At 40.0% G+C, this 15,230-nt stretch overlaps 3 protein-coding genes across 3 annotated transcripts in view; 2 read left to right on the top strand and 1 right to left on the bottom strand.

Moving 5' to 3' along the window:
- The first annotated feature begins 2,370 nt into the window (after positions 1-2,370).
- Positions 2,371-3,603, top strand: LOC149052992 (uncharacterized). The gene is made up of 2 exons (XM_089182154.1): positions 2,371-2,821; positions 2,903-3,603. The coding sequence occupies exons 1-2, from the start codon at positions 2,371-2,373 to the stop codon at positions 3,601-3,603; spliced, it is 1,152 nt and encodes a 383-aa protein (XP_089038280.1).
- Positions 3,604-4,892: 1,289 nt separating this feature from the next.
- Positions 4,893-15,230, bottom strand: part of LOC149052984 (uncharacterized) — an 86,040-nt gene continuing 75,702 nt past the window's right edge. The window contains exons 5-6 of the mRNA XM_089212975.1: positions 6,218-6,343; positions 4,893-5,324 (exon numbers count right to left, since the gene is read on the bottom strand). Of these exons, the coding sequence (XP_089069101.1) occupies positions 4,954-5,324; positions 6,218-6,343 (497 nt within the window). The 3' untranslated portion in view covers positions 4,893-4,953. The remainder of the gene's footprint in view (positions 5,325-6,217; positions 6,344-15,230) is intronic.
- LOC149052991 (uncharacterized) lies at positions 6,804-8,618 on the top strand. The gene is made up of 4 exons (XM_089201387.1): positions 6,804-7,443; positions 7,643-7,936; positions 8,026-8,157; positions 8,425-8,618. The coding sequence occupies exons 1-4, from the start codon at positions 7,050-7,052 to the stop codon at positions 8,616-8,618; spliced, it is 1,014 nt and encodes a 337-aa protein (XP_089057513.1). The 5' UTR covers positions 6,804-7,049.

Below are 15,230 nucleotides of genomic sequence, written 5' to 3'. Positions count from 1 at the left end.
ATGATGTCTTCGATTTCTAGCCATGATCCTTGTTTATAACATAGATAACAACCCGATCAGCGGTAGATGGGCAATATTGCGCATGATTGCGGTGAGAAAACGCTGGCTCATGTTGGCCCAGACTAGGGGTGGGTTGTATTGAATAATCATAAGAAATAATTGGAAATAACTTGTCAACCGATTGGGATGGAAAAAGGAGATAGAAAATCGCAGATTTTAATCATTCACAAGACAACTCGCAGACAAAGACTTTCTTTGATTTGGTGGCTTCTAAAGAAGCTGTTTATTTTTTTTTTCCTGAGATGAAACACCTCAAAGGGTTAATAATGGCTTTTAATATATGAAAATCATGCATGTGAAGAAACGAATATAGAGTCGATCTTCGCAGTTATGAACTGATACTTGAAAAATGGCCTGAAAAAAAATTCAGGCCCGTACGGAATTTGAACCCTGGACTTCTGCCATACTGGTGCAGCGCTGTACCAACTGAGGTAACGAGCCATCTGGGAGTTGGTCATTATGTTGGATCCAAATAAACCTCCCAAGGCTGTGAATATGTGAAAATCATATATGTGCACTGCAGTTGAAGAAACGAATATAGAATTGATCCTCGCAGTTATGATTTCCATATATTTACAGCCATTATTCACCACTTGGAAGGTCTATTGACCAGCTCCCAGTTCGCTTGTAGGCTCAGTTGGTAGAGCGCTGCACTGGTATAGCAGAGGTCACAGGTTCAAATCCCGTACGGGTCTGACTTTTCTCAGGCCCTACTTTCAAAAATTCTGGAAGCGTTCTCTTTATCAGTAAAAACTTTGACTTTTTTACGCCTTACAGAAACAGCTTAGGATTGAATGACGTAGAAATTGGCCTTGAGTTTCCTGAAAGTCGAACTTTGCTGGCTCTCGAACGGAGTAAACATACCAATGACAGGCTGATCGTTAAACCTAACTTGGAAACCGCCGAAAGCATAGTCGCAAAAAATAACTACTCCGGGGAAGAACTTTGGCTGAATCCCATAACCGTCAAAGGCCTCAATATTAAGAAACCAGAAACGCAACCCCTTCAATAGAGGAACAGAAATAGGAAATGTACAGTCCCAGCCAGCTTGGATAGTAGAATGAATCTGCCAGGTAAACAGACTAGCGATGAGATCGACTGTTACAAATAACGAGTTGATGAAACCGGATACCTGAGCGAGATCTCTAAAAGTAACGGTTCGCGACGAAATAATGAAATCTAGATCGCTCTTAAGCTAGGCGATTTTCATAAGAGGAACTCCAAACTGCATCGCAATTGTGTCAGTAACAAAGCCCAACCACTGTCCGACTTGCATAGGCTCCAACTTAGACTTTTCCTTGTTCAATTTTAAGCCACACAACTTCAAGTCCTTTTGATGGACCCAACTAGCTGCAAGCGCGAAACCCTCTCCGGAAGCCCCGAGATACCGTCATCCAAATAGAGAAAATAACAGTGGCCCATCGAACGCCAACGCTTAACTAAAGGCCTTAGCAACTTCGTAAACAAAAACAAGTAGAACTCAAAGCGAATGGAAGGACCCTGAAAGTGAAAAAACGAACCTTGCCGCTACAGGGCAAGGAAAACCCTAGGAACCTCTGAACCCCGGAGTCAAGGTCCCTGGTGAAAAACCAACATTTCTGCTCCAAAACATTGGAAAGACTATGTAAATTCTCGTACTTAAATGAATGCCTTAAAAGGCACGGGTTAACATGCCGGAGGTCAATCACCGGCCTTAACTTTTTACCCTAAGCTACTGTCAACGGATTCACACGGTAAGGTGGCTCTAAACGCTCCTCGATGCAACCAGCCGCCAACAGCTTGACAACAGTTTCCTCAACATAGCTGGGAAGGAGTTCGGCTGAACGATTATTCGTAATAAACCATGGGTCAGGGACTCTAATCAAAGCTTATAACCCTCAGAAATCACATCAAGCACAAAACGGGGAGGCAGCAATGGCAGACTCCCAATGACTAACACACTGTTTCAGGCGGCCTTTCACACCAAGGGAGCCCTTGGTGTGAAACCATTCACCATTCGCCAAAATTGAAAGGGAACTGAACAGTAGACTCCTCGATCTCAAACCACAAAACAAGATAGACGAAATAGTCTACCAAACACTCCGCTCTACAGACGGTTCTCCGCCTGCCATCCGGGGTGCCATTAAACACCACAAACCAGGATTCCCTCTTCGACCGATTGTATCGAGCATTGGGTCTGCCCTTTACAACACATCCAAATTTCTCTCTGACATCCTATCGCCGATTCAGAACCTCAATGGCTATTCTGTCCTTAACTCTTCACAGTTTGCCAAAGAAGTAGCCAATACGGAAATTTCTGATGATGAAGTTATGGTGTCATTCGACGTTGTGTCGCTTTTCACAGCTACCCCTGTCAACAAAGCGTGTGATTATATTCGCAACAAGTTGAACAATGACAGTACTTTACAATCTAGAATAAGCCTTACTACTACCGATGACATCATTTCTTTATTGGACTTCACTCTCTCCAACAACTATTTTGTTTACAATAGCTGTATATACAAGCAAGTCCACGGATGTGCCATGGGCAGCCCTGTAAGCCCTATCGTCGCTAATCTTTGCATGGAGGTGGTTGAAGAATTAGCCATCAATACCTCTACAGTTGCACCAAGGGTTTGGAAACGATATGTTGACGACAGCTTTGTTATCATCAAGAAAGATGCTGTCTCCTCCTTCCATGACGCCTTAAACTCCATTGATCCCAAAATCGCTTTTACATTCGAAGAAGAAAACAATGGTCAAATCTCTTTCCTGGACACGCTTGTTTCCAGGAAAAATAGTGTTACTAGCATAGATGTTTACAGGAAGCCGACACACACAGATAGATATCTGGATTTTTCTTCACATCATGAATTAAAACATAAAGTCGGTGCGGCCTTGACCCTTCTATTCCGTGCAGCCAACCTTCCGAGCACCATTGAAGGTAAAAGACGCGAGACTAGCCACGTTACCGACGCCTTAAAAGCTAATGGCTACCCATCAATAGTTATTTCCAACATTTTAAAAAAGAAGTCAGCTCCGACAACTCCTCCACCAGAAGAGTTAGAGTCCATGTTCTTCAAATGGGCCCATCCATCAGACACATCTCTGGGTTTCGCTTGTCTTCCCTACATCAGCGGCCTGACTGAGCCCCTTACCAGATTACTTCGTAAAAATGACATTCGTGTGGCTAGCAAACCGGCTAAAACCCTGCAACAAGAAATCCCGTCACCTAAGTTTAGGCAGCCCTTAGATCTACAATGCAATGTTGTCTACAAAATTCCGTGCTCTGACTGCTGTTGGAGTTATGTAGGAGAAACTGGCAGATGCTTTAAAACCCGAAGAAAAGAACATCAACGAAATCTTAAAAACTATACGAGTGGCTCGAACATTGCCAACCATGCGTGGGAAAACAATCACGCGATTGACTTTGAGGGCGCTACCGTGATAGACAAAGGCAATTACCGCGTTCGAAAAGCACTAGAATCTTGGCATACCGCAAAAACTGTCGGCGCAGACAATAATTCTAAACCGTTACCAAGACAATATTCTATCTTATTGTAATTTGATTTTGTTTTATTGTCCATTTTTGAACTTTTCATACTTCTATTGTATTTTTTAGTTTTATCTTTTTCACACCCTCCCCTGTATATATTTCCATTCACGCGCTTATTCTTTACATTCGTTAAAGGCTATAGTACAATAGCCGAAAGCTCATATTTTAAAACCTTTTTAACCAGAGAACGTTTTTTGCCTTTTTACTATGTCATATCCTGGTTACAGTTCAATTTTTAAAAGAAACATTAGCGAAAACAGGAAAAGTAAACTAAATCAGTGCTGGTAACACGCTGAGAGAAAAAAAATACAAAACCACTTATGTTACAGTTGAACCTTTTCCTTGCGAACACCTCTGCAATACCGACACCTCGCCAACAAGAACGGCGGACAATCTTGTATATCTAGATCAAATTCTGCTATATTCTCTTCATTAATAAGGAACCTTACTGATATAGAGGACAATAAGGACAACGCACCCTGAGCGTCATACAATTATGGTCTATTTATACTCGGAGAAAAGAAGCACTCGTGTGCCTGCTCATGTTCCTATGGACACTTCAATCTTGAGAGTTACACCATATTGAACTTAATGAAACGGACATATCCCTTATACGGACAATTTGCTTTGTCAATAAGGTTTTTGTATTACAGAACTTCGTCTGCAGTGTTTTTGCCGCTGTATATGTAAACAGTTAGGGTCCGATACAAGCTCGAAAATAAAGAAATGGAACGAGCAGTTATCGAACCATTATTCAAAGAGAAGATTTACTTTCTGTAACTTTTTAAACAGCACAGAATTATCTCGACATTAAGACGCACTATCAGTAAATAATTGTTGTAAGGATATTATTATGCTGAGATTATGCGCCCTTACACCAAAAACAATTACAATCTTTTCCACTCAAGTGCTGGTTAACACCAATTTGTCACCCAGGCAATCTCGTTGCAACACTTGGTCTCCGATTTTTGAAAGTAACTAAAATGTCGAGGTCTTCGCGTCTTCTTCCGCGATCGATTATATTCGATAATGTCCATCATGTCTTTTCGACACAAATTAGGAAAAGTAAATTTTAAATGCCTGCATATGACCAGATCGATAACCATGCACAATGAAAAAAAAATTGACCATGGGACAGGCTTGCAAACGAGAAAATGACATGTAAAGAAATGATAAAAACTACAATGCCTTTAGTCAATCTCAACTTGAAGAGCGGTAAATAAGAGAAAATCGTAAACATTCATTCTGAATCACTGCACGTTCACAAGACCAGTTATAAAATTACAATTGTATTTACAAATGAATTAATAAATCCTTCACATTCAATTTCTTTTTTTTTTCAACTTTTTAGCCCCTCATTAATTAGTCCCACAGTAGCGCGAACTGCATTGTGGTGTTTCATGGAGATAGTAGATATAGAAGGATCCACAGTTTTTCACTAAAATATTTCTCTTGCCTGTGCAACCTGTGTTACGATCACTAAAGCAGACCTCTCTTTTTACTTCACCATCCTCCAATGTAGGATGAGCACCTTTCAACCAACCTGACCAGCCTGTACCACATCTGTATGCTGGCACACGCTCTGTTGGCATTTTTGTTCCAGCAGCTCCCTCAAAACAATACCATCCCTCAGATAGCTTGCTGTCACACTGTTCACTTCCCTGGGGTGTACCGTAACTGCTCTTTCTGTTACCGTCGTTCAGAATTGAGTAGTTATAACAACCGTCGGCTGGAAAGTTAATTGCAATTCAAAAAGGAAATGATAATCACATGGTTTAAATCTGACCTTGATTGCATCATCATTCATTGTCAGGATTATTCACGCATTATTACCATCCTTTTTTAATATAAGCAGGCACTTGACACATTACAGCGACGATGTTGTGTAAAAACACACGGAAAATGTTGAACCAGCTCGGCATTGACTTTCCATTAACTTCTTTCTTCAAATAAAAGATTCGCTATAGGAGTGCCAGTCCGCTAAATTATTTTTTACAACGAGCTAGAATCCTGCCACCCTTGTATTAAGGCACACTAAAATCGAAAATGACTTTTGGCAATGACCCATATGTAGATTAGGGTATTTAAAAGAGGGCGAAACGGGGAAATCATCTGTCATGTCAAATAAAGTTGGCTTGAAAAATTATCAAGAGTGGAAGTAAGTAGTGCATTTAAAAGTGTTTCTCGTTTATTGCGAAGTGTTCGGAAGAAGCGGGTTGTTTTTTTATCTGTTTTCTTGCTTAAATTGAACAGCTCGGCTTTTTTTTTTTACTTTGCCGCCATCTCTAAGCTTAATAGTTCTCTTTTACAAGTAATTTTACACTCTCTAACACCCAGTTTCGGGAAATTTTCGCTCATTAGCACGGCTCTTTATTCTGTATACCGATGAGGGCGACTTCGCTCTTAGCCTCGTTCTCACGCCGTAATTTCGGCACCAGATCACTGATGTCCGAGAACTCGGAAGTGGCCTATTCCAACCTTTCAAAAGAAATGCAGAATGACGAACACATGGACACACAAAAAGACGAAAAAATGAAGGCTCAGACAACCAGACAGAGCCAGAAAGACGGCTATTTCTAATTGGTTTAAAAATTTTATCAAACAGAGGTATAGAAAACAAACCTTCACATTCAATTCCATTCCAGAAATATTTAGTTTGGCAGGTGCGGTTGAATGACCCCAGAGTGTTTGTGCAATTGGCGCCACCCTTGGTACAATTATTATTAACCAAAGCACACTCGTCGATATCTGAAAATAGCGGCAAGACATTGATGAGAGGCCTGGTAGAATGGATAACACTAAAAGATTACTCGAGCTTCTAAACATTTTTTATTTTCAAATGGCTAATTTCGTCGCTGTTTATAATTTAAGCTCTACCTGTCATTCAAACTATAAAAAAAATGGCACATGAACAAGCATGCAGAAGTTGAAAAAAAGGACTCATATACAGACACATTTTTGTGTCACAACAGGAATGCGGTGCGGCTTTTCTGAAGAATTGCTGAGGTATAATAGTCAACACTCACCTGAGCACCTTTGGCCATCTCCTGAAAATCCCTCTTTACATTTGCAGCTGTAGGATCCAATTACATTTCTACATTCAGCATTTGAATCACATTTGTGTTCTCCCAGACTGCACTCACCAGAGGGTCTGGATGGGGTTTAGTGTCAAGTGTTATTTGGCCGTTTTTTTTAATGTTTAGTGTTAAAATGGGTAAAATTTTAATGTTAAGCGTTTAAAAAAAGTTAAGGGTTAAGTGTTAAAAGGTATTAGAACAGCGATTTCACTCAATAAAGGTCAATAAAAGTTTTACAGAGAAAGCAATAATATTAGAAAAAAGGACTAAGATTTGTTCAAACTTAGCTCTTATGATAAAGGCGTGCAAACTAGAAACAAAAGGAGAAGAGTCTGCGCAGAACTAACCGAACTGGTCAGCATGCATACTTTGTACTCATGCGCATAAGTTCTGTAGACATTCTGTGGTCAGCGGTTTTTCAGCAGACTTCTGCATGCAAAATGGCCGCCTCGTCCGCATCGGCAGGAATTGCGGAAGTATTGATCAGCTTTTATAGATGTGGCGAGGAAGATGCTTTTGAGAGACATCGCAGTAGAATTCCAATCGGTATAGACCAAAGAAATCGAACGGATGCCAGGAAGCATATGATCAACTTTCTTGGTATTTCGCAAATGGCTACGTCGCTGGGTATGGGAAATTTCGAGCTGAAACTGTACCGGCTGGCCAGGAGTGCTCACGGGAAAACGAAGAATTTACGTATCCTTACGCAACAACAGTGGGAGATGGAAGTGCCACTCCTTGTTTCTGACGAAACCCAAAGTGAACTCAATAGTAAGTGGACAACTGATCTGTCGAATTCATAAAGTGCAGGAAAAAGTTTTGAACTAATGATAAATATAACCACAATATATGTATTAGAAAATTGGGGGTTACAAATTATCCTTATTCGATCTTAGAAAAGGATAATTACTTTGAAGGTTATAAGTATGAAATACTAAAGTAAAATTTCATCTTTTTCATCTTTTTTAAGTACATGTGGTACAGAAAATAATTAATTGGTCAGACAAGAAAATGGTGCTTGTACCGGGTGTGAAGCAAACTCCTAAAGAACCTCTTGGTACTTCAACAAGTTCTTCAGAAGATAAAGATCCAGAAATTGCCATCATAGACAATGAGCCTGGAGCATCAGATTCTGCGAGAAATAGAAGTAGGAATAGAAGACAAGAATGTCAGGAAGATAAAGAACTAGTTCAAAATATTTTGCGAGACAATAAAGTTGTGAGAAGTGTGCGTCAGAGGCATGAATTAGATGAGCTTCAAACAGGTAAATTTTAATGAAATAGGTGGTTTTTGAATTTCTACTTTTACTTGTACTTTTACCTTTACTTATGTGTTTACTTTTATCTCGCTTAGACTTAGGGAAGCTTGCTGGAAGCTCAGCTCTTAATGAGGTGAAATTTACTTCTGGAGTCTGCAAGAAACCGTATTTTATCAGTACTAAGTCCAGCAGAACCACCCAAGGGAAGGTCAATTACTTCAAAATCAGTAAGTTTAAACAAATATTTTTAATTTACCAATATCATTACTGCAGATCACATGTTTCAGTACTCAGAATAAGAAAAAATAATAATTCCGAGTGTATTTAGGTGATAGTAACTCTGGTCTTTTGTATTCAGCTGATCTTCTAAAAGACTAATGAATGTTTATAATTAAGTTGAACTTCCCTTATCACTTTTTCAATAATCCCCATGGTGGAGAAATGTAAACCTAGGAATACACTGTTCACCTTTGCTAAAAATTTGTCCTTTGTAGCACATTTCAATAAGTGCCAAAGAAATTACGAGAAAGCACAGCGTTTAATGAAAAACAACCACACCCTGGACAGCCTTTGGAAAAAAGGAAATTGTGAACGACTTTCTTCAGCATCAAGCAGCAATTCCATGTCACAAGATGAGCAGGAGGGCTTTACTGGTGCTGATGCCATAGAAACAGGCTCTGACAAGTAAAAACCTTACTGAAGAATATATTGTTGTATAAAAGAACTTTTTTTTGGATGAAAATCTAGATTATTATAGAACTCATGCATAGACATGTCATTACCATGTACCAATAGATAATATTTGTTGTACACACAAAGATTGTTTAGCTTTTTCCATAGATCTCAAAACCAATGTCTTTGACCAGCATTTGTAGTACTGCTGATAGAGTCTTAATGCATAGTTTTTGTTGATATTTTGAACTTAATGAAATAAAGCAGTTTATGTTTTTCAAATTGATGTTTGCACGTGTGTTTCATGTGTAAGAAGAAAATCATATTTTGCCAAAATATAATTGCATGGCAGTTAGCAAATAGTGGAACTACTAAAAACAATTGGCATTTGTATCATGATACCAAAAATCCATTACAAAGCTTAATATCTGGAGCATTCTCCATTGCTTGTAGTGTCCCAATGTTATATATGTTCTTCTTTGTTCCCCTTTTGAAATTCCTGATACTGGCTGATACTGTGAACACAATGAACAATGACCAGAAATGAATCTATATGTTGCGAAAACTATAATACATGTATGTGATAATTTCCTTATACAGTGATAGTGTTTACCTAAACGAAGATTTGGAAGAATCCGCAGACTTGTCTCAAAGCCATGATGAGACTGTCAGTTCATGTATTGAATCATGGGATGAAGAAACACATTGTGCTTTTGATGAAGCTGGCTATGTTGACCAGAAAGATTCAACACAGGATCCGGAGGGTCATGTGATAAGCGATGCGAACGTGGATGATGACTTGACATGTTTTAACTTGTGAGTGTTTATGTAACTAGAAAGATGGAGGACAGATGGTCCATTTGTGTTTGATCTTGTAGTTTCTATTGGCTCCAACTCTAAGCTTGCGAGTTTTGTTGAGGTTGCTTACGTAATGGGGAAATGTTGTTGCACTATAATTTATGAGAATTGACAAATTGTTAGCATTGGTCTGTGTGTGGTCTTTGCGCATTTAGACGTTTGTGTACGTTTATTCTTCTAGGTGTGTGGAGAATGCCCATCCAGTTGCTATTAAACTCAACCAACTTCTTGAGAAAGGAAAAATTCCGGAAGACTGTCTCTACTACAAATTTATTGACAACACTACATCTTTCGCTCTAGTTGATCCTAAGTCTGCTTCAGATTTCACATGGGACCGAGATGTGTGCGAGTTTTTTGACACTATCAAGTATCTCGGAGGTAGTCGGACACGAAATTTTGTGAGAGGGCCTGGTTTCTTTGGAACTGGGAGAGGGGGACTGAAAGAATTCAACACATTTTCTGATTTCAATCTTTGCGGTCTGTCAACAAATTCGTCAAAACGCTTTCAAGCTGGTTATACTTCAGCCAGTGGGGTGATAAAACCGCATCTATTGTCCTTGTATTCCTTTGCCTTCAATCGACAAGCTGATTTGCCAGCGCTTGTTTCTACAGACAAGTTGAACGTTATCCCATTGTCACAAGCTATTGATGGAACTCCATTAAAACCTGGCCTAGAATATGATTCACTTCAGAAAATGGTGGTTGGGCTAACAACTCAAATAGACCAAAATAATTTCAGCAGCAACTCCATTTCTGATCCTGAGGAAATAAAAAAAAAGCTCTTAACAAGCGCTGAAGTGGTCGTAGGTACATCACTGGACAACGGCTCATCAATTCCAGTTGGTGTGTACTATCGCCCCAAATCAGTAACTGGTGAAGAAATCCTCAAATCTATACAAGACACAGCTAAGACCTTGCAAACTTGCCAAATGTGTTTGAAGCTCCAGGCGTCTGTAAGTCAAATTGTATCAAATGACATGCCATCTTGCTTTAGCAGCTGTGATGAGTGTCTTAAGCTCAAATCTGTTTGCTCAGCCTGTAAACAAAATGGCCAGGTCTCACACATTCCTTCCTTAAGGGCTTGTAACCGGTGTTTAGAAAAAGGACTAAAGTGTAACAGGTTTCTTGCTGCAACGGTAATTACCGATTGTGAAGAGTGTAACAAGAAGGCGTTGTCAAATCTACACTCTATGGCCGAAGATGGTACATTACCTATTGAACTTTCGCTTCTTGTCGCCCTGCCAGATGTGGTTCATCTTGGCAAGAGTGTGAAATGCAGCTGGGCCAACTGGTTCATTGATCTTGAGGGCGCGAAGAGTAGTCTAGTTCTAATTCGAACACTCCGCGATTCTGCTGGCCCTGATGTACGTAAGAAGTTACGAAAAATGGTGACCCTGGACTGCGTAAGGAATAAAGATCGGATGGCTGTAGAACCTATCGTGCGCCTTACTAGAACCTCGGTACTAGAGGTACTGAGAGGAATAAGTTTGGTCGTCCACACAATAGTTCCAGAAAAGTATCGCTTTTGGAAATCCAATCAGAGTGGGATATGCAAAAGACCCATTGCGATTGAAAGTGGGGCTCAAGGAAAAGTGCTTGTGTTAGACTATGACTTCGAATCTCAAGAGGCTCGTCTCGTGGAATTACGTTTGCATCAACCAGTTGATGTTCACGTTCGGAAAGAGACATTCAAGGATGCAAGGGACCTTTGTTTTACCAGTGGTATAGTTTTCGTTTCTGAAAGTGGATCTGGGGCAATCCGTGTTATTGACTTGGAAGGCAAAGTACGTTTAAAGCCGGAGGGCCTGAAATCGCGAGCAGAACTACTTTCACAGCTGAGTCGTTTTAGTTTATCACAGGATGGCACAGTGCCAATTCTTCGGAAGCGACTCGCGACACATTTAAAAGCTTTAGCTGCACAAGTTAAGAACCCAGAAATCATCCAGCTTAACACGCCTTTAGTAAAACCAACGTCAATTTGTGTGGCGAGTACAGACATCCTTTTGTGTGCGGATGACGAGCACCAAAGGATTATTCAGTTGGAAGTAAGCTGCAATGGAGTTGCTGTCGTTGGTACTAGCATGCGAGAAATACATTATCCCGATGGCGTTTCCAGTGTTGAATCTCTTTGTGTGTGGAGAGGGTCCGCATACTTGACTGCATCTGGTAATGCAGGTGGGTTATACGATTGTGACCTGGCAAATTCAAACGTCAAACAGCTCCTGCAGAATTCGTCCGATTCATGCAGTGAAATCAAGAGGCTGTGTCATTATGGCGACGTAATTGTGTTCACTGACATCGTAGATAGGAAAGTCAAGACCTTCGATCCGAAAACCTCAACTGTTAAAACATTGATGGGCACTGGAAAAGAAGGAACTAATGATGGAACTGGTGAAACCTGTACCTTTGCGCAAGTCCACGGAATATGCAGTTTCCAGAATACTATATTGGTGTCGGACGTAGCTGCTGGAACGGTAAAAATAGTTTCACCGCTTACTGGGACAGTGTCCTTTCTTCAAGCCCTTGGGAAGCTGTACGACAGTTTTGGAATTGGTGCTCATACCGTAGACGCAGTATCACTATCCCTTCAAGATGCTGTGAACAATGTTTCATCAGTGAACGAATATATTAAAAGCACAGTTGCTACAGTTAAACAGCACTACAACATGAACTCGTTAGAACTCCTTGAACAAGGTATGGCACGACTGCAAAATAACTTGAAGAACATAAATGAGGATTATGTTGGTGACCTTGACCTCCGTACATTACTGACCACTATAATTGAAAACCTTCATGCAGTCTCCCACTTCAAAGACGAGACTTTTACAGCTTTACAGTATGCTCGAGACTTTGGAACAATTGCAAAAGAATCATTAAAAAGAACAACAAAATGGAGTGCCAAATACTTTACACATGACAAATCGTTTTATCCAGTTGCAACATCTATTATGGAGTTGGCAGATGTTGAAGTGATGAAGTCTCCAACAGCTGCAAGGATAGATCCTCTAATTGAAGTAGCGATGAAGGAGTTGGTGGATAAATTTCGTCCCGTGAGGCAGAGAACAGTGCGCAGTGAAACCACAAAAGACAAAGCCGGAGCTCTCCCACCAGCAGTGTATTACACTCAACCTCCTCATACCAAAGTAATGTTCCACAACGACCCAACTGTTGAAGGAGAAGTAATGGAACAAATTACTCCGCATATCATAGATGACGATGGGGACTCGCACGCACCCAGTATCACGTTTGTGGACGATAGCACTATTGAAATAGTTGCTGTTGTTGAAGCGCCAGATCAAGAGGATGAATACGACACCGACTCAGGCACCGATGTGGATGATGACGATCACGACTCCTACCCCCACACAACAACACTCACCAGGTCCGGGCGCGCCATTCGCGCTCATTTTCGCCTTGACTTGTAGAGTTTGCACTATCGGGTCTGCGCATATACATTACCTTGTGATGAATCTGTGATCAAGAGTTAATTGCATAACAACCCGTAAATAGCGCCACCTTGGACCCTGGAAAGCAAACGATGAAGAGGTAGACCTAAAGAGACTTGGAGACAAACCGTAAAGAAGGAAAGGGGGAGTTTAGATTCAAGGCTTGCTTGCTGCTAATACATGTGCTAAGAAACAAGAGGATGGCTAGTGAGGATGCAACAGCCTTTTCCCGGTAGGTAAAAGGAGCATGATGATGATTAAATAAACAAATTGTTCAAATGAAAGTTTGCGAAAGTGTGATAACGACAGAGGAAAATTTTAATTGTTAAGCATAATGTACCCTTCTGCAGAGAAATAGTCTCCAATAATTTTCCATGACAGAGACATAAACAATGAACAACACAAAATTGCAATCAAAATGACACAGTATGTAAATCAATTGTAGCTGATTCCATATTGAATGCCCGCGTTTATCGTTATCAGTATCTGGCGCATTTTTTAGCCGTTTCTCGTTACATTTGTATCAATTTTAGTGTTTCAGAGAATTTTTTAGTGTTAGATGTTAAACAGCCCAAAATTTTAATGTTTGATGTTATAGAAGGTAAAATTTTAGTGTTTAGTGTTTTCGAGATACCCCCATCCAGACCCTCTCACCAACGTCTTAAAGAAAAATTTGAAGTAATTCAATTACCAAGGTTTCGATTTTCTACCATGCACAGACAACTAATAATTCATATCTTGCAATGAGTGAGGGGCCGCATATTTTATTTTTACTAAGGGATTTTCAGAACGTAGACCGTAGACGTAGCAAAACAAAAGAGCTAACGAGAAAAAAAATAACGTAGCAAGTGTGTTATAAATCTTGTACTTTTCTTAGCTGTCCCATACAAGAAAAAAAAACCTGAAACAACTAACTTTCACGTCCACCTAGCGGGGAAACCTCCGCAGCAATTTCATCGCGTTTTACTTTGAACTCAAGGGAAGATGTCGCACCGTCAGAAAAATTTGGAACTTTCAAGAATTGATTAAAGTTCAAGATTCTTAATGCTTTACAGGTATACCATGCACCTTTTTAGAAAACAGTAGGCAAATAATACGAAATTATTTCCACCACCTTTACAATTACATTTCCTTACCAAGAAGGGAAAGTATGCAGTTCGGAGGGCGCCTATTACCTGCAAATTTCGTACCCTGTGATTTTCGCTTCTTTCCGAATGGAACACAAGAATAATTTTTTTTTTCGGCGATGACAGTTTCAAACTAAAAAAAGGACTTTTAAAGGAACAAGGCACTTGAATTCACAGCTAAGTGTTCACCTCAAAAAAGCTTAAATAAGCTAACATGAAATCACTTTTCAACGGCAAATTATGCATTTGAGTGCCTCTCACTTTTGGTAGTTTTTGCTAATATTGGCGCTAGAAGTAGCTCAGGAGTAACAAATATCGCCGATCAAATTAAGATTCAGATTGCAGAAAATTCATCTTTTTGTCGGAAAACATGCCCTCGTCAGTTATTTCCGTTGCTGTTCTCATCACAGAACGAAAATGAAACTGAATTCCGATTTTTACGTTTTAATGTTAATAAAGAATTACAAGCAGTTGGAAAATAAAGAGACAAACAAAATGAACGTGCAGATAATCAGACAGACAGAAGACAGACACACGGACAGTCTAATGATAGGGATTATGACAGAGAGAGAGCATTGGACTAAGAAGAGGGGGAGAGAAAAAGGGAAAAAGGGGGAGAGAGAGAGGGAGAGGGAGAAACAGGCAGAAAAATAGTAAGAAAGACTCCTTGAAACGATGTTCACACAAGCCTAAACAATATTACCGTAAACAAATCTTCGCATTTCATGCCATTCCAGAAATATCGAGTCTGGCAGGTGCATTTGAATGACCCTACAGTGTCTGTACAATTGGCACCACCCTTAAAGCAATTATTATCCACCAAATTACACTCGTCGAAATCTGAAATTAACACAAAGACATTCCTAAGAGGCCTGGAGGAATGGGTGACATCAAAAGATTACATGAGCTTCTAAACGTTTTTCCTTTATTTCTAACAGTCATTTAAACCATAAATTAAGTGCCATATGCACTAGCATGTAAAAGCTGAATAATAAGGCTCATAGCCCTGCTTGTGTTGCAGCAAGAATGAGGCGCGGCCTGCATGTAGAATGGCTGATGGATAATGTACTTCTTATTTGGTTACACTCATCAACGTCTTAAAGAAAGGATCATGTAGAAATTCAATTACAGAGATTTCGAGACCACAGACTTCTAAGTAAAGCACAGACACAGTGAGTTAGGATCTGCATATCTTTA

This window comes from Pocillopora damicornis, chromosome 1 (genome assembly GCF_964200805.1).
Source record: "Pocillopora damicornis chromosome 1, jaPocDami1.2, whole genome shotgun sequence".
Taxonomy (NCBI): domain Eukaryota; kingdom Metazoa; phylum Cnidaria; class Anthozoa; order Scleractinia; family Pocilloporidae; genus Pocillopora; species Pocillopora damicornis.
This window is presented reverse-complemented; position numbering and strand designations above follow the sequence as displayed.

What these genes read in the sequence shown, in the direction of transcription:
- LOC149052992 (XM_089182154.1), top strand. Translation starts at nt 2,371, where the DNA reads ATGGTGTCATTCGACGTTGTGTCGCTTTTCACAGCTACCCCTGTCAAC. An exon ending in AATCTCTTTCCTGGACACGC is followed by an intron (nt 2,822 to 2,902) that starts TTGTTTCCAGGA and finishes TGGATTTTTCTT; the next exon opens with CACATCATGAATTAAAACAT.
- LOC149052991 (XM_089201387.1), top strand. Translation starts at nt 7,050, where the DNA reads ATGCGCATAAGTTCTGTAGACATTCTGTGGTCAGCGGTTTTTCAGCAG. An exon ending in AACCCAAAGTGAACTCAATA is followed by an intron (nt 7,444 to 7,642) that starts GTAAGTGGACAA and finishes ATCTTTTTTAAG; the next exon opens with TACATGTGGTACAGAAAATA. An exon ending in GGTCAATTACTTCAAAATCA is followed by an intron (nt 8,158 to 8,424) that starts GTAAGTTTAAAC and finishes TGTCCTTTGTAG; the next exon opens with CACATTTCAATAAGTGCCAA.